The sequence below is a fragment of the Corvus hawaiiensis genome, chromosome 13 (genome assembly GCF_020740725.1).
Source record: "Corvus hawaiiensis isolate bCorHaw1 chromosome 13, bCorHaw1.pri.cur, whole genome shotgun sequence".
Taxonomy (NCBI): domain Eukaryota; kingdom Metazoa; phylum Chordata; class Aves; order Passeriformes; family Corvidae; genus Corvus; species Corvus hawaiiensis.
Window position 1 is genome coordinate 1,488,787 of NC_063225.1, and position 18,363 is coordinate 1,507,149.

General features: G+C 38.5%; 1 protein-coding gene across 4 annotated transcripts in view; it reads right to left on the bottom strand.

Moving 5' to 3' along the window:
• Positions 1 to 237: 237 nt before the first annotated feature.
• DMXL2 (Dmx like 2) overlaps positions 238 to 18,363 on the bottom strand; it is a 47,548-nt gene continuing 29,422 nt past the window's right edge. The window contains exons 24-45 of one of the 4 annotated variants that reach the window (XM_048318323.1): positions 17,231 to 18,318; positions 15,984 to 16,175; positions 15,181 to 15,257; positions 14,751 to 14,881; positions 13,857 to 14,105; positions 12,925 to 12,963; positions 12,084 to 12,265; positions 11,599 to 11,729; positions 11,026 to 11,111; positions 10,582 to 10,783; positions 9,293 to 9,410; positions 8,442 to 8,504; positions 7,959 to 8,045; positions 7,758 to 7,879; positions 6,967 to 7,105; positions 6,595 to 6,655; positions 6,391 to 6,518; positions 4,973 to 5,050; positions 4,291 to 4,382; positions 3,668 to 3,720; positions 2,790 to 3,007; positions 238 to 1,696 (exon numbers count right to left, since the gene is read on the bottom strand). In XM_048318323.1, the coding sequence (XP_048174280.1) occupies positions 1,487 to 1,696; positions 2,790 to 3,007; positions 3,668 to 3,720; positions 4,291 to 4,382; positions 4,973 to 5,050; positions 6,391 to 6,518; positions 6,595 to 6,655; positions 6,967 to 7,105; positions 7,758 to 7,879; positions 7,959 to 8,045; positions 8,442 to 8,504; positions 9,293 to 9,410; positions 10,582 to 10,783; positions 11,026 to 11,111; positions 11,599 to 11,729; positions 12,084 to 12,265; positions 12,925 to 12,963; positions 13,857 to 14,105; positions 14,751 to 14,881; positions 15,181 to 15,257; positions 15,984 to 16,175; positions 17,231 to 18,318 (3,746 nt within the window). In that variant the 3' untranslated portion in view covers positions 238 to 1,486. The remainder of the gene's footprint in view (positions 1,697 to 2,789; positions 3,008 to 3,667; positions 3,721 to 4,290; positions 4,383 to 4,972; positions 5,051 to 6,390; positions 6,519 to 6,594; positions 6,656 to 6,966; positions 7,106 to 7,757; positions 7,880 to 7,958; positions 8,046 to 8,441; positions 8,505 to 9,292; positions 9,411 to 10,581; positions 10,784 to 11,025; positions 11,112 to 11,598; positions 11,730 to 12,083; positions 12,266 to 12,924; positions 12,964 to 13,856; positions 14,106 to 14,750; positions 14,882 to 15,180; positions 15,258 to 15,983; positions 16,176 to 17,230; positions 18,319 to 18,363) is intronic. The other 3 variants (XM_048318324.1, XM_048318325.1, XM_048318326.1) reach the window with 3 other exon arrangements.

The following is an 18,363-nucleotide window of genomic DNA, read 5'->3' on the forward strand; positions in this document are numbered from 1 at the left end:
CCTCTTGGAGCAGGAAGATGAGGAAATTCTACCTCTTTTCTTCTTGCAGCTGGGGAACTTCATTCTGTTAACCTTGGGCTTTTCTAGAACAGCTGAAAACAAAATGTAAACAGCTAATCTTTTTTATATCAGTACAGTCCGAGGTCAAGTTAAAACTAACTCAGGAAATACCCAGTCAATGTACTGGAGATTTAGATAAATCTGTTTAAATATAAGCAAGAGTTCTAGAATGGGCTGTTCCATGAAATAAAAGTAATTTATTTAACTTACAAAGGGAAAACCAAACAGTGACATTTACCCTTCCTTCTTTTCATACTTCTCCTACTTCACAGGCTGCAATTTAAAATCACCTTTGGAGAAAGGTGCTTTTTATTCTAGTATATCTTACAATACAGCACAGACATCAAAATTTTCATTGGAGGAATAAGACAATTTGTTAACATTTAAATACACAGACATCCATTCCAGTCCTTGAAGAACATGTTTTTTGTTTACAACAGAAAAATACATCTGACAACAGTAGCTAGTTATGTTACAAGCAAACAATATTGAACTCTGCATAGTTTATACAATATACTCTGGTAATAACGTAATTACCAGTTTTATCCACTATTTACTAGCTGGCCACATAAAGCCTGACATTCATCTGAAATGTGGCATTATATGTTCCATTGGTATTCTCTTAACAGCTTCATTTAATGAAGTATTTTCTGGACAAATGATTTTCAAAACTAAAAGCTGACTAGAAAGATGGATGTCTTCACTACAAACATTTAATTCTTACAATACATTCCTAAAGTAAAGGCAGGTGTCCAATAGAAAACATAGAAAGAAAGGAAAATAGTGTGCAAATTAAACCCCACCGCATTTAAAAATGTGTTGGTGTGCAAGTTACAGTATCAACTGTGCAATAATACTAACTGGGGAAAAATCTCAGCATAAAATGATACATCTCTCACAGTACGTCCTTGATTGCACATGTTCCACGGCGCTTGCGTCCATTACACTTTCTGCAGAAATCAAATACACTTGAGTACCCTTAATTAAAACTAAACTATTTTACAATGAGAAGTTGTACACATGCTTCATTTAGTGGGAAAATCTGGAATAAAAGTCATCAGAATCACGTCAGAAATGCTTACTGATTTGTAGAGCCACAGTGCTTGTGAAGCGACTGACAACTGCCAGCATCTTTACAGCACTCCGTAAATGCAGCTTGTGGGTCACTGAGCAATAGCCCCCCCACAACCAACAACACCGGGTTAAATTCCTCATTTTTACAATCCAGTACATGCATTTCCACCCCAGGGATCCTTATGGGCATATTCAAAATACACCTGTTGTAAAAGTGTTGGTTTTCTCCCCATAATAATGCTGCAGTAACCGCTTTGAAAGGAAACACAATGTTTTCTTTCCACAGTGCATATCACTGTGGTTTTAGCTACTTGAAGGGACATTCTAGAAACCAGGATTAGCTCACAGAACATTACAGAATGTCAAAAATGCCTGAAGGTACATTGAAAGCATTGGGAAGGACCCTCATTTTCAGTGTGCCATCTGCTCCACAGGAGAAGATACGATTGCCTTGCACAGTCTCAATCTGGGTGACACCAGCACCAATATTCCTGAAAAGGGATTGCTTAGCATGTTCGTTTTTAAATGAATGAATTAAATTGTAGCCAGTCAGTCTCCACACCTGTATCAAAAGAATGACAAAAGGAGATGAATATTAAAGATTTGTATTTTCGTGACTGAAGTTTAAGATTCCTGGCTGCTCTAAACCCTATTCAGCAAAGATAAAGGATATTTTTTGTTGCCTCATTACAACAATTACTACAAGTCCAAGAGTCTCGAGAGGCTCCTGATGCAGTGTAAGGCTGCCTTACTGTGGACCAGCTGGGTACTGGGCAGGGTGAAGCTTCCCTGTGTTACCTGATCAGAGTCCTCCTCCCAGCTTCCCCCCGTGAAAGCTGCAGAAATGGACAGGTGGCATTTTCATCCAAGATGACTACTGTCAGCTTTCCAGCAGCTGGAAATGCTTTCCTGCTAAGGAATGCTGCAGAGAGTAAGCTGCACAGTTAATAAGCATGCAGAGTGGTAGAAGGCACAGCTGCCTGTTGTGTCCTAAGCAGCAGGAGCCTCATCAAGGCCAGGCCATGAAAGCCCTTATTAAACAATCCTCCAGCTAAAAGGAAAAAAAACTGTATTCACCTTCCCTTTACCATGTTGTATTTCCTTCCTTTAGATTACAGGTAAAAAGCCCCTTAAAACAGGGACTGCATTTCTGGTTTGGTTTCTTTTTTTGGTTTTGTTTGTTTGTTTTCATGTTGGTGTTTGTTTCTTGCTACTCTGACATCTCAGTAGCTGTCTGGAGCTACAGCATCAGGAGAAAAACCAGAACTTGGTGATACAGAAACTGCACACAGTGTTGAAGTTGCTGAGCGCCCCCTGTGTTACAAAGTAATGTCCAACGGCAAAGCCAGAATATTTTTAAGAGCGAGAAAAACAAAGGTAAGATTTCAGAACCGTGCACTTTGCTTTATCCACTTAAATTCCGTCTCACAACCTTAAAAGGACTAATCTTGAGTGGAGGAAAAACCTACTTGCTTTAGAAGCGTCCCAGTGTGTTTCAGTTGACATTATAACCGTAAAGCAAGCAGGCTGTACATCAAGAGTACATTTGGGGTTTGGTTTTGTTTTGTTATTGCATTCATCTGGCTATTTACATATGACAATACACTGCTTCAGCCAAACACCCTCGTGCAGAACCCAGCTCCTCCATCCCTTACCTTCATGTTGCCTTCGGCCGAGCCCGTAACAAAGTAATCCTCAGAAGGATCCAGTGCAAGGGCCTTAACAGCTGACTCGTGTGCTTGGAAGGTGAAAAGGATCTGCCTCTGTCTGATGTCAAAGATGCAGATATATCCCTTCCTACCTCCAGAAATGAGCAGTTGATGCTTGGGTGCATACTGAAGTACTGTGGCACCATGGTCATGGCAAGTGAAGGCTGAAGAAGAAGGATGTCAGAATTTAACAGATTTGAAACTGTAAGTAGCTCTCAATCTTAAAATGCATTTCTTCTATAAATTGCTATCTGAATATTTTCTAACTTTGCAGACACATTCCTTCATATGGGTAATGTCAGCTGACAGCTTATTGCTCTCATAAGAGATATCTACATCTAATGCATAAGAAAGCATGATATGCAGTCTGAGTTACTTTAGAGTACAGGGTCATACCTGAATTTAAAATTTGAGAAAACATAAAATTCATGTAAATTTTATGTATGTATTTTTTATATATGTCCAAAATTTACATAAAATATGAAGTTCAGGTAAATTCCTGATTTAAAAAAAGTATAGCTGATCTTGAGCAACCTGGTCTAGTGAAAGGTGTCCCTGCCCATGGCAAGGGGAGTGGAAAGAGATGATTTTTAAGGCCCCTTCCAACCCAAACCATTCTATGATGTTCTTTCTTCATATTTTTCTATATAGAGCAGATAACATCATGCTAGAGAATATACAGAACCAGGCTGGTGCATGTATTAGTGTGCAACATGTACTTAGACCTGCTCCCCAGTATAAGGATGTCCCCTTGCCCCAAATGCACGCACAAGCTCTATTTTCTTAGTAAGAAGCAGAGGTTTAATTTTCACCACAGTACTTACCATGTATAAGACTGTTACCAGATGAAACCAAGGTGTCCCAGAGGCACACATTTCTGAGGGAGAAAAAGCCAGAAATCATTATGAGTTATTGCTAAGAGATCCATGGGGTGGCATGACTCCAAAAGTGCTCACATTTTATGTCAGTCTACAAGGTAGAACTGAACAAGGAGCCCTTGACACTCTCTAGTCAGTGGAGAGCATCTGCAAAGAACAAAGAGTTTTAATTCTTTGCTCTTTTATGCTTCTTAGTGGAACTATACCTTCCACCTTTAAAATACGTAATAATCACAGGTTGTGTCAAGAAATTATAGAAGTTATTCTTTTCAGAGAAAAAGAACTATCCTGCTTTGCTGAACACATTTCTACCCCCAGCAACAGCATGATGTCAAAGTAGCTGCATTTAGAATACAACTTGAAAAAACTGATTAACTATTGTCTTCTCCTCACAAATTAAACTTGGGAAACAAGCAACTGAAGAAATGATATTCAAAGAGATTACCTGGCAAGTTCAAGCTGTAACAAAACTTAGAACACTGAGCCTTAAAATGTCAGCCACAGAGCTTAGCAAGTTAAGGGAGATGAGTAACTAGTTTTGAAATTCTTCATTGTTTCTTTAAACACACCTGTTATCATTGGATTGTCCCGATGTAGCAACTAAACTTGAAGAGGTTATAAATGCAAAGTCACTTGTGGTTTTACTGTGGCACTGCCAACTCTATTAAAAACAAAACAAACAGAAAAGTGCAATCTTACCAGTTATTGTTTGCATCAAAAGTAACGACTGTCAGTCTGATGTCAGTGATAGCAAAACACAAAGAGTCTTTGAAACAAAGCTTAAAAACTGACAGTTTGAAACTGAGAATGGAACAATGGATTAAAATCCAGTATAAAATGAAAAGATACACAGTTAGCGACAAAGAACAAGTCCACAGTATAGTGTATGACAACAGTTGAATTTTAAATTAACCATGGTCTTCATGTACTGTTAAAAAGCAGTGAAATGTATTGAAGAATGTATTTTTACTAAGTTTTGGGGTTGTAAAGTCATTACTTGTGACTCTGATTTTTAATTTAAACAAGGGCAATGCTGAAGTAGTATTTGTAATTACTGTAGTTTATTGTTATTGTGCAATTAGTTTTCCAAAGATGTATCACTGAAACTCGTCAGTTGTTTTGATAAAGTATGCCAAGCAAAATCAAATATGTCTCAGTAAAGTTGTATGCTCTGGGCCTGTCTCAAGTTTCAAAGACTTTGATAATAATAATAATAATAATAATAATAATAATAATATTCTGTTTACTTACCAGGTAGGGCTTAGGATTTGAGGTGGTTTGGTTTACTTGCCAAATACTTAGGAAACCTTCACCATCAGCAACACCACACTGCAAAGAATAAACTGCATTTATTAGCATACATAGTGGTGACTGGATGCTTAGTGCATGATCATAAACTGCTGACTTCAGGAAAAACCCACCTGAACCACCAAACCTTTGCCTGCAAATTGAACAGCAATAAAAATGATGGTCAAGTAAAAAAAAAAACTGGTTTGGAAGCCAAGTGAATTCAGTGCTAATCGTTTAATGATTATTTAATGATTGATGCTCTCCTGCATACTCAGTTCTTTTCTGGAGATGGAGAAAGCGTGGAAGCTTATCTTTCAAATCCCAGTGTTAGATGCTAACAAAGGCATCATTACTCCATGACTCTCCTTGAAAATGCTTAAAAAAGGAAGATGCATCAAAGCATGATGAGAGCAATTGTGGAAAGACTGTATTCTATCATAAATGGTAAAATGACTGAGCTATATTTATTAACCAAAATGAGTAACAATCCATATTGTATAGTCCATGCAGCATGTTCTGTAAGTATTTCACAAAATATTTTTAGAAATATTTAGAATTATTTTTTGTATTTTCTCTTTTTAGTTGAGTTCCACAAGTCCTGCCTGAGTGACCTTCATGTGAAGCACAGCAACAACGAGTACATCTTAATTTCTGACTCAATCTTGAGTCCCACGTAATGGTAAGACTGCAATATCTCAAAACATAATCAAAACACGTTTTTAGAGTAAGTTTAAATTACAGACTATGCCACCTGAAAAGAGATATGCTGAGAAATACTTTAAATTTCCAGCTATTTCACCTTTGCTGTTTTATAGCTATGTACAGTCATGTCCAAACTCCTTTAATTCACTTTTTATGACTTTTAACTATAATGAAGTTAAGTATTTTGTCAATAAAAATGCAGACAAGACCTGCTAAAATAATAGAATAGGCAAAAAACTGAAGAGGTGGGTATTCCTTCCAATTTCTTTCTTTCTTTCTCCACTCTTTTTGCTGTATCTCATATCCCTCACAGAGTCACTTCTGGCCAAAGCATCTGTCTTTTTGTACTCTTGCTGCTCTCCACTGTAGTAATTTGAAAAGGTCACCACATGGGAACACAGATTTCCGAAGAGGGAGAATAAAAAGCGTGAAAATGCAGCAATTAGGATATGGGATAGCAGTGTGAAGCTGAGAGAAGAGAAAGGAGAATAAGGGTCAGGGTTTATTACAAAGCTCCCACATGCAGCCAAAATGCACAATACAATACCATCATTCTAGGGCATCCTACCAGTTCTGCATGGCACTGGTTAAAATTGCTTTAGAGGTCGCAGCACGACCAAATGATTCCTTATGAATAAAAACCTCAACCCCCCCAAAACCCTACGTGTTGTACTCACCTTGTTTCCCTGGGCATTGAAATACATCCTGGTCACCCTGGCATTCCCAGCCTGCCGGAAGCACACCAGCTGCTGTGGTCTTGTCCATTCGAACATTCGGACACTTCCATCTTGTGCTCCTGTAAGATCTAACATTAAAAGATGATCATTAATAGTGCAGTATTTTGTAGAAAATGATCAATTCCATACTAGTGATTCACTTACAATACTGATGGACTGGATGTGAAGCCATTCTCTTGACGTTATTCAGATTTCTTTTAATCAGCTTTATATGAAACAAAGAAATATTAAAAAAATTTATTGAGCTAACATTATTTGTATGGTCCTACAATCAAAGTTCCCATAAGAAAGAACACCCAGATTGTCCCATTATTTTCTCTATCACAATAATTCTGTGCCACAGTAGATGAGAAAATGCTTAATTTGGCCTTCTTTGTGGTCAGGTCTTGGTCCCTGTTGGCCTTTTATGTCAGTACTGGACTGACAGTATGATGACTAATGCACACTAGGTGTCTCTACTAAATAACACACGATGAAAGTCATGCTCTCCTGAGCTGCACACACAGAAGTACTCACCACACCAGCTCCAGTGCTGGTTTGCCCAGTGCCTAACCAGGGCATGGATGGAGATGGCTGTATCTGACTCACTCCAAACGATGGTGCAGTTGAAGGAGCCAGCGTTGTGGTAGAACCACGGAAGTCAACATCATCGGAACTGTAAAGGAACAGCTCTGCTTCAAACAAAGGCTTCTGTGCTCCTAATGACCTTTGCTTACTTGTCAGGAGTCTAACGGCAGTGGGTAGAGGAAGTGACAATAACGAGACTATAAACTGGTAATTCCTGCACTTATGTAGTACAAATCCTTTCCACGTGGCCCAAATCTACCCATGTTTAACCTCAAGAGATGATCCCAACATAAGAATGTAAGCGTCCTTGAGAAGAATATTGTTGGGCTGCTCCTGACCTGTGTGTGCAGCGTGCAGGGAGCCAGTCCAGAGGAGTGCTTGCTGCAGCTGATGCATTCACAGCTCTCAGCACAGTAATGCAGGGACAGGAACACCCAGCACCAGCTACCACGGCTGCCTCCACACTGCACTGGGGCAAGGGAACTGCAGGCTGTCCAAGGCAGCACTTCCTTCATTACCTTATGCACCACATAGGATTCTACTTTGCTGTGCAGTGCAAACGTGCCTAAAGGCAGTAATTATTCTCTTGCCTTCCCTCACTTTCAAACCAACCTGAAACCTACTGAAGGAGAGTAATTAACATTTTTTGTACGCTCCATTTGTGCTTACACAGGTACTATAGATGCAGCCTCCCAGAAAATCAAACTCTCATTAATATAACCACAAAGAAACAATCCTACCTTTTAGACTCTCTGTCATATTCTTCCCCAATCCATATAAATGACTGAGCAGCCAGTAGAGCTGAAATATCAAGTTCTTGAACGTCATGTGTAGATGCCAAAACAATTTCATTGCTGTTTGCCTATGCAGCACAAAGATAAAATTTATACTAACTATAATTAAGATCTTTTATTATATTTCTTGTAGCATTTGAGGCTTACCTTGTTAACCGCGAATGCCATTATCATATCTGATTCTTTGTGAATGATTTTTGCTTTTCCTCCAGGGTAGCCAAGATCTGCTTCAACCTACAAAACATTTATAAAAGACTTCAATTAGCGTGAACATCCATTTTGTAGTGGTACATTCAGAGTGCAAAAATCTATACAAAATTCATGCAAGAAAAGTTCAGTGGCCTTAGCATTGTTTCAGTAGCTAAACTTTAGACTTCTGATACTCTTTGGTGTTCTATAGAAGCCAAAAGTGGTATTTGAGTGTAAGAAACACGAAGTTGTGTGTGCAACACTATTTACAAGGTGTTCACTCATCCCAATTATCAGGACATCCGAAGTTAGTTCACGGATTAAAAGCCTGTCACACAGACTACACAGAACACACAGCTTCTGTTAGTCACATTAGAAAAGAAAAGCCAGTTCCACAGAACTTTTGAGAATGTGCTAGAGGTTTGGGAGAAGGGATACTACCTTGTTTTTGTGATCTTCTGCTACGCAGTTTTGTTTGACCTGCTCCACACGATCTTCTACAGACTACATAACATCACACAGTCACAAACACAAAACACATGCACAAACAAATATAAAAAAAGAATGAAACATTCCAAACTAGATTTTAAAGGCCACTCTGTCAGTAAATGATGACAAATGTATTTTTAACTTTTTATAAAAGGCACAGAAACTAAGACAGGAATCTAAACAAACTCACTTAAAATGTAATGCCTCCTAGATGAACACAAAATGTATGATATAGTAAATAAATGGAGGAGTAATACACACACAAACTCCATACTTACAGGAATTCTAAAAGATATTAAATAATCTACTTATTTCCCATGATATTTATGTGTTGGCTTAAATTTTCAGTTAGAACAGAGCAGTTGTAACCGGTACAATTTGTAAAGCCCCATATTATATATTACTATATAATATTACTTTTATATGTATATATTATTCATGCATATATACATATACACAAACGAATAGCACATTTAAATTTCTTTTTCAGTATGACACACCAAAAAAAAAAAAAGAATACTCAAATTTCTTTGCTTATTACTGTTACTGCAAATGTTCTGTTTATTAGGACAGTATTCAAATACATGAAGATGAGATACATCTTGTTTAAAAACATTTGGTTCAATTGATATCCCAATCAACAACATGATAGTCATGTTGATTTTGAAAAAAATCCAAACACTGTTAAATGAGAGAAACTGAAATGTCAATGAAAAATGGGAAGAAAAATTAAATACTGAGGAGACTGAGGAACAGTTATAACTGAGCTTTCTTTTTAAAAAAAAGTTACATCCTTTGTTTACCTCACTCTGCTTTCTTTTCTTTGTGAATATATATCTTATGAAAGTCTCCTGAAGAAGTTCTTGCTTCACAAGAAAATGCCAGAGCCTTTTTGCTGGAAGAGCTGAGTAATCCTTTGATCTGGATAAAGCAGAAGAAGGAAAGAAACACAAAATATCCTGAGTTGGAAGGAACCCACAAGGATCAATGATGTCCAGCTCAAGTCCAAGAATTCCACCGTGCGTCTGAGAGTGTTGACCAAACACTTCTGGAACTTTGTTGGTGGTGCTGTGCCCACGTCCCCAGGGAGCCTGTTCCAGTGCCCAACCATCTTTTGGGGGAAGAACCTTTTTCTAATTACCAACCTAACCCCTCCTGACACAGCTTCAGGCCATTCCCTCGTGTCCTGTCACTGGTGACACAGAGCAGAGATCAGTGTTCCTCACGGGGAAGTTGTAACTGCAGTGAGGTCTCCTCTCAGTCTCCTCCAGGCTGAACAGACCAAGCACTCTCAGCTGCTTCTCACATGGCTTCACCTCCACACCCTGCACCATCTTCACTGCTCTCCTTTGGATCTCTCTAATAGCTTTATATCTTTATGATACTGTGGTGCCCCAGGCTGCCCCAGCGCTCGAGGTGAGGCTGCCCCAGTGCAGAGCAGAGTGGGACAATCCCCTCCCTTGCCCGGTTGGCGATGCTGGCCCTGATGACCCCCAGGACGTGTTTGGCCCTCCTGGCTGCCAGGGCACTGCTGAGTCATTTTGTGCTGTTGACTCAGTTGTATTTTAATATATTGAAAAAAGCAAGCTATTTTTGAGTTGAAAACACAGCTCACTATCTGCATTTACAGACACCTCCAGGCATGACACTGTCTAAACACAGAAGGATTAGCCTTAAAAGGACCTTAGTACAACTGTCTTTCTCCTCCCCCAGACATCTGCAAGTATTATACAACTCTTTTCTTGCTGAGATAGGGTAAGAGAAAACTGCTACTGAAGGAATAGTAAAACAGGTTGAATAGGGTGTTCCCAGCAGCAGCCACTGCCCTCGATTCCTCCAACCTCTGCTCTTCCCTCTTTTTCCTTTCTTGCTGCAGCTGTGAAAGTGCAGCAGAGTAAGTAAAGGCTGCTGCAGGAGACAGGCAGCTGCATAAGAATGAACAAAGGGATGTGCAAGAAAGGCTTCTGTACAACATTGGCTACTAGACCAAGAGCTAGACAACCTTTGTTTGGCTATTTAACATGAGGAGGAAATACTCTTTAGAATTTCTGTGATGAGAGAATGTGTTTTTGCTAGGAAAAAAAATACTTACTTGAAGGGCGTGTTTTCAGGTTCAATCATTGCTTTATTGCGGAGAATAGCTGGTCCTGCCCCTACACCAATCTCACTGGGGTAAGTATTGATGTAGTTTGGTGGTGGGCCTTCAAACTGGTCCATTCTATCTTGAAGAATCTGTTCCCAGTGTTCTAAATTTTTTATTACAGCAATGCCCAATGGAGATGTTACAGGCAGATCTAAACAGAAATATTAATAAAGTAAGGCTTTAAGAAAAAAAAATTACTGAAGTTACAGTGAGTATAAAAACCCCATAATAACATAACCATCCAAAAAAACTCTTGAAAGGAAATGCACATATTAGCAATTGTAATAAATAAGGTAGTTAATTATTTAAATTTTAAAGTTAGAATTAAAAAGCAAAGTCTGACAGAAAGCCACAAATACAGACAAATAAAATATAAAGCAGGATTTAACGTACCAGTGAATTCCAGACCAGCAATGGGAAAGAAGTTCTTAATGTTGTGCAGAACTAATTTTACCATTGTCAGATGTAGAAGAGCCCAGCTGTATGAAAAGAATAGATTTAGTTGTGATAAATAAACATTAAGAGTTATCTACAGAGTATTTTTCTTCTTCAAGCAAATTCCCAGGTTAGAAAAACACTGTAGAAGAGTTCTATTTCATCTGCACCTCATTTAAAAACTACATGCTTGAATCAGCAGTCTAAGCCAGAATTTTAGAGCTGGCATTGTGGTACCTTATGTTGAGTCTTAAAAATGAGGATGGGTGTTTCTTATTTGTTTTCCACTCCCCAAAAATCTGCAAACTACACAGCTTTGACTTCCTAATCCCTTTTTTTTGGCAAGTAAATGGGGAACTGTTGCTGCGATGAGAATTTGTCACTTCCGTGGCCACAGATAAATCTACCCACAGTATTAAAATTATTTGACTTACATTGGATGGGGCAGAAGATCCGCATTTTTTTTTAAATTTGGAAGCAAAGGTAAGCATATGACATAATTATTCTAAAACAGTGACAATTTCTGCTGACCTGTAAGAATTGGCATCTGTGTGCTCCTGGATCTGCACATCAGAGAGGAAAGCGTCGTCCTCTTCCTCATCACTGTGAATGCTTTCATCAGAGTCGTATATAACACCACTGTCTGATAAAGGGAGAAAGGGCTGCAATGCAAAGTAAAAGTCTGCTATAAAAACAATCTTCTCATCTCTTCATATTCTCTTACTTCACTTACAACTCTCACAGAATTTAAATAACAGCAATTTAAGCTATGAATCCATTTCCCTAAAATATAAGGAATTACCAAGGGGAAAAGCATTCATCACTATTATTGACAGGAGGCATATTTTGAAAGTGAATAATAGACTTTTAGGCTCTTTATCTTTCATCATGATGATAATATTCTGCATCTTACTACTAAGAGCACTCAAAATTTTCACTTTATTTTTGTCCTTTAAAAATTAACAGAAGAAACAAGCTTTTATGAACTGTAACTTTCATCTTCCATCTTAAATTACCTTGGCCATAAAATAGTCCCACATGCTGAGTTCTGGAGGAATAAACTTTTCTTTGTAAGAGGGTCTTTCTGCAGGTACAGGTGGTGGCACATGGCTGTCTTTTACTGGCCTTCCTGGCACCAGCATTCTCATATTAAACCGACGGCGGTGTTTATCCATCTCTTCTGATGGAAGAGGAGGTGCTAAATTCAGGTAATTAAAAAAGCTGATATTAATACTGCATCTTTAAAATGTCTCTATTTTATAAACGAAGCAACTAACAACCACTGTTATTGCTACTAATTTCTACTGGTTTAGAATCAAAGCCAGCCTAAATAAAGTAAGTGTAATCACAAAAAAGTGCCTTTATGATAAATTCAATAACTGTGGCGTTCAGACATTGGGACATATTATGAAAAATATTTACTTTACATACATTTACATACTGGATTAAGTTCTCAGGAGATGTAGCTTTTAAAGTCTTTTAGCTGAAAAATTTCTCAAGAAAAATAAAGAAACTCAGAAGCTTTGTTAAGAAATAAACTAATATGTAAAATATCACTAAACAGTACAACTAGCAGTTACTCAAATATAACCCAAGGAATTCTTAGGATAGAGAAGAAAATCTGAATAGAAAGGCAGGCTTTTTGAGAACTGAAGTCTACTTTAAAGTGTTATGATTTAAAATGCCTTAATAGTAATCAAAATATTAACGTGGAATTTGTTTTTCAAAGTGTTATTGGCCAGGCAACACTGAAGATCACACTTACTTTATAACAAGGGAGCTAGGTATTTAACAACTATTCTTTTCATCCAGAAAAGCCACTACCAACACTCATCTACACTGCAAGTCTTTACAAACCTTCGTTACCATCCTCTGAAACATCAGAAGCTGTAGCAGCTTGAAGGTTAAAGGAAAACAGAATACATCTCAAATGAACATGACTTATGTAAGTTATTCATACTGTCACCTTATGAAAAGAACTGCCATAAGTGAGTTTAAGTTATTCTGTGAATGACTGATACCTGTTGTGCATACTTGTAATGGTGCAATGCCTTGTCACTGTTTTGTTTTATAGTCTGAAGAGGGAATGTCTGATTTTTGCATAAGTTTTGCATAAATTGGTGATTTAAAAGTCTGCGGGACGTAATTTTTGGTATTGCTGAATCTTATCAGAAATGGCTGTATCTGTCTTTGTCTTCAGAGTTGAATCCAATCTCTCACTTTTGCTTTTCCTCATGCAGCTTATTAGCACTTACTCATCTGTCTTTGTAAAAATCTGGGGTTTATCTGGAGCTAACATATGCATGAGCTGTTTTCTGCCAGAGAAAGCTGGTATTTCTTCTCTGTGGACTTGTGCTAGGTGAAATCCTACCTTGCAATCGAAACTGATTTCAGAAATGCTGTTTCCAGGTTACTGCAGTCGTTAAACAACAATGCTTACTGCACATACAAAACCCCATAGGTATTAACACTCATTTACACCACCTGTTTTTTTAAATGGCTGAAACTTCTGAAAAATGTTATAAGTAAGCACCTAATATTTCTATTATTAATATAATAACTATAGAGCTTTTATGACAAATTCAAAACGTGCTGGGTGCCATAACAGAGGACATCCGCAAGGCTATTACTCGTTTCCGCTTCCTTAGTTAACGTAACAATTTTCTTGCCAGAATTTTGAAACTCTGCTTGCTTGGTTTCGGTCTTTAAAAGGAAGGAAGCCTCTCCTGCTAGGTTACTAGAAGGCATGCAGTGCAGAGCAGCAGCGTGGCCTTTGGGGAGCAGCGTACCCGGGATGTTCTCCGACTGCCGCCGCGGCTTCACGAGCAGCTTCACGCCGCCGCCGAAGACAGCGGCCCACATGCGGCTGTTGAGGGGGTGCGCCGCCAGCCGGAACAGCTCGTTGCACGAGTTGGTGGCGAGGGCGTGGATCAGGAGGCTCAGGTACACGGCTACCACAGCTTCACACAGCAGGATGTTTAACTTCGGCTGGTCTTCGTCCTGAGCTGAACTTAAGAGGTTGATAAGTGAACTCACGCCTGCAAAGAGGAAAAATTCTGGGATTAAACGGACAAAAAGAAGATGTTTTACTTCTACACTTTATGGTAAACACAAGTAGACACATGATGCTTTTATTCAGACAAAACACATTATTAACAGTTTTCTTAAAATCATCGTAAGATCAGAATTACAAAAAAGCCTTGTTGGGTCTGGGACTTTTGCACTGCACTTCCCTGCAAATACTAAGGGCAGGTCAGCATGCATATGAAATTCCTGCACCAGTTCCATGGTTTATGCTAGTACATCAGAATTAGCTGCTTCAATAGCTACACCAAGTACAGCATACACGCAGGACAGCACTGTGGAGACAATTAATAGAAGTAGCATTGCTAGGGGGTTAGGCAGACTGGAGGAAAACATTCTGGGATGACAAATTGTCATTAAGTTTATCCTTAAGATCATGGGTCTCTTCTTCAAGCAAGATGTTTGCCATGTAGAAAATTTATTTTTATTTGTTTTAATACATGAAAAAGTGAAAGGCTGTTACTATTTTGAGAACTAAGTTAGAAACATCTATCACTGATTTCCTATCCGCTATTTCCTCCCTCATGCAGGGAGGTGAAATAATTCTGGCACATGGAGATGGTCCAATGGAGCTAAAAGTAACCTTATTTTAGTCTCACCAGGCCACTGAGCAGGAGATGAGTTTGGAGTTGCATGCTCTTCAATGCTTTCTGTCCTCAGTCTGCGTCGATCACTCAAAAGCAGTCCTTGATAAACCATCCCAGTAAACTGATTTGCTTCTGTTTGACTGCTACATACAAATAAATTTTTTTCTGATGAGAAAGTGAGTGTCCCAAGTGAGAGTGACAGCATATTTTCCTACTGTTTATTGAAAAACCCTGAATGGTTGGTGTTACTTTATCTGCGTAAAATGGATCGGGCATATCAAAGTTAGCAATGTGTGATGTGTATCTTTACCCATACGCAAACATTTAATCCCTTTTCAAGTCACATGCAGGAAGAATTTCCATTTAGAAAGAATTTCCATTTAGAAAGAATTTCCATTCAGGATACACAAAGTATACTGCAAATGAAAACTTCCCTCTTTACCTGTAGCTGTGGCTGTCACATAGTGCTTGATAAATGGATGCAGAAAGTGAAGCTGCTAAAGAATGAAGTGTGTACACCTAAAAATAAAGAGAACCAATAAGCTATATGTTTTATACAAAAGGTGAATAAAATACATTTCTTTCTAAAGAATATTGGAAATGTGTTCTGCAGGACTGTCCTAGCTTTTAGCTTTAAACCAAGTGCAAGTAGTAACTGAATGTTACTCTAAGTTTACAATAGAGTGCTTAGAAAATCACAACTGTTTTGTTCAAGATAATTTGATGGCAGTCAACACCTTCTAATATTATGTCAAGATAATTAACTTGATTCTAATACAGAACAGCCACAGTAAATGAGCATACTGAAGCAGTGATTAAGCATGTCCTGTTATGGTAATGAATTTGATGGAATGGTTCCTGGAAATTGTACTATATAACACTGCAGTTCAATGTAGTAGTAGCTACTCAATATGCATAAAATACAAAAAGTTTTTGTAGTCATTATATAATAGTTTTCTCTAAAAATCTCTTTACCGCAGTTATGTGCTTATAAACTCCGTTAGCCTCCAGATAACAAAATAACTGGTTTTGCCCCACAATGCAGCAAAACCAGCCCAGTTCTTAAAAAAGAGGAAATGCAAGGATTTCTCGGAAAGTTCAGTGAAATCTGCAGTGAAGAAAATGGTACTTTCAAACTGTTAAAAAAGCAAACTTACTTAAACCCACCCTGTGCTCATTCCTATATTTTCCTACTATCTTTCCATTTCATCAAACATTAGGCCTTAGATTAAAGCTATGAATTACCTTGACATCTTCAATATTAGGATGTGGTGGCGATTTCATCTGCACAATAGTGTAAAGTATATCATGGATGTGGTTGTTTAAGTACAGCACAGGATTAGCTATCACAGTTTTTGTGGATGCTATGCTTGCAGAAAGCAATGGTAGTGTTGTGGGTAATGGAAGAGGAGACTGAAGTTGCTTTACAGTAGTTTCCTGTTTAAAAGAAAAGATTGTATTTAAAATTACTGCTTTGAGAAAAAGATAGAGATAATTTTACATTTTAAATGTATTTCCCAGGCCATTTATCCTCTTCTACTGCTGTCTACTCAGTATAGCCAAGATTTTACTGTCAAAAGCAAGTTATTATTTACTATAATAACAAGGTTCAGACCCAACAGCCAAGTTTGCTGGAGCACGTTTTGATTTCGTACAGGAAGAATATTTTCATGTAGCTCGCTAGGAAGTGTGGAGATTGTCTATTAAAAAACACTAACTAAAAGTGTACTTGCAGTAGCACAAGTTGATACAACAGTCACTGGTCTGAGTTTAGTAACAAAGCCAAATTTGTACTCCTCTGAGTTTCTCAAGGGGAAACAAACAGAACTTTTTAAAATTCTTAAACATACATTCTAAGCCAAGTACCACCAACAGCTGTCTGTTGCCCCTATTTGAAACAGGAGAAATCTATGACTAGAGCGTGTTAAAAGACTTGCCCAGTATCAGATTATCTGCTGTAGCTCAGTGTAGTAATTAACAATTGCTGTAAAATACCGCTTTTTGTATGAAATGTAGAAAATGCCATAGAGTAAAAGAGAGCAGTACCCTGTCAGACCTGATATTATTTGTTGAGCCTTGAAGCTAAGACCCCATTCCTTGTAGAGGTCTAGGAATGAGATTTTGTTTTATTTCAGTAAGTGTGAATTTTATTTATTCCATAGGTACCTCGAATATTGTGACCAAAATTACATCATAGTAGCACACATACAATGCTGCAGCTATAGTATAAACAGCAACATTTATATTCCATAGTCATAAGTAGCCTGATCCTCAGTGCCACACAGCAGATTCTTTAGAACCAAATAATCCATACTGGGAAAAGCAGTGTGCTTAAATACCAAGTTCCTTCTCCAAGAACATTAAAGTGATTGTGACCATGAGACTTGCAGAACATTAGCAGCATCTATCTAGACACAAACTTAGGCATTTGAGATAACTGACATCTAGAACTGTTCACATTCATCAACAGAAAGGAGTTGAACTTGCTTTACCTGCTGTGACTCCTGCAGCAAGAACTTCAGCTCCATTCTCACAGATGCTAAACCTCCACCTTGTGCCCCATGAAGACTACAATAACTGAGAAAAACTCGGAGAAGTGCTTGGTTCTTCTGCAGCCACCACTTCCTCCTCTCAGCGTGTTCTCGCTTTGCCTGCAACCTCCTTCTTTCGATCTGGTGCCGTTCATAGGAGCCAATGTCTGGCTTATCCATAATATCTTCGGGGTCAAGCAGATCCCCATTTACTTTGGTGTATGTTTTACAGTAGTCTTTGTCCCCTGCGTCGTGGTTGCATATTTCATGCATAGCAGCAATCTCTTTTTCCAGCCAGTTGTACAGCTGAAATCTGAGCTTTCCTCCATCCACTTCATAACCGGTAGCCAAAGTCCTCAGTTCAGTCATAAGGATTTTCAAACAAGCTCTGAACTTCAGTTGCTCAGCAATAACATCAACCTCAGTGTCTCCTGCCTCAGGAACCTCCCCATGTGGTGTTTGAGCCATGCTGGTGTCTGAGGTCCTCTCATCTTCACTCTTAGAATCGGACTTTTTCATCATTATCCCAACATCCTTGTCTTCTTCATCTGACCCATTTTTGTCTTCACCCCAATCAAGAGTAAGAGGCTCATCGTCAAATTTTACTGCTGGTTGACTCCAGTCAAATTGTGCTGAAGATTCAACAGTACTCTCCAAACCAAAGGAAGCTGAAATGGGTTTTGACCAGTCTATATCACCACTTCCAGCACCATCCTGTAGGGCTTTGGAATCTGAAACATCAGCCTGGATTGAAGGACTGGATGAATCCTTTTCTCCAGCTACAGTGGACCTTTTTCTTATTTTTGGAATTTTGGAAAGGACTTCAAGAGCTAGTACAGGGCAGCCCACTTTAAAATGAGCATTTGCAGTAGTGAAGAATAATTTTCTTTCTATAAGATTAATTTTATCAACAAAGCTCTTCTCAGTTTTTAGACCTAAGGTGGCCAGAGTTCCTTCTGGTGAGCTGAAGTATCTTCGGATGAGCAAAGGGTGGGTCCGAAGATAGTTGTAAAAACTGAACACGACAGGATTGCATGATTTGACAATAACTGAGGAAATAAGCAGACATGACATGTATTGAAAATGCCTTTTAG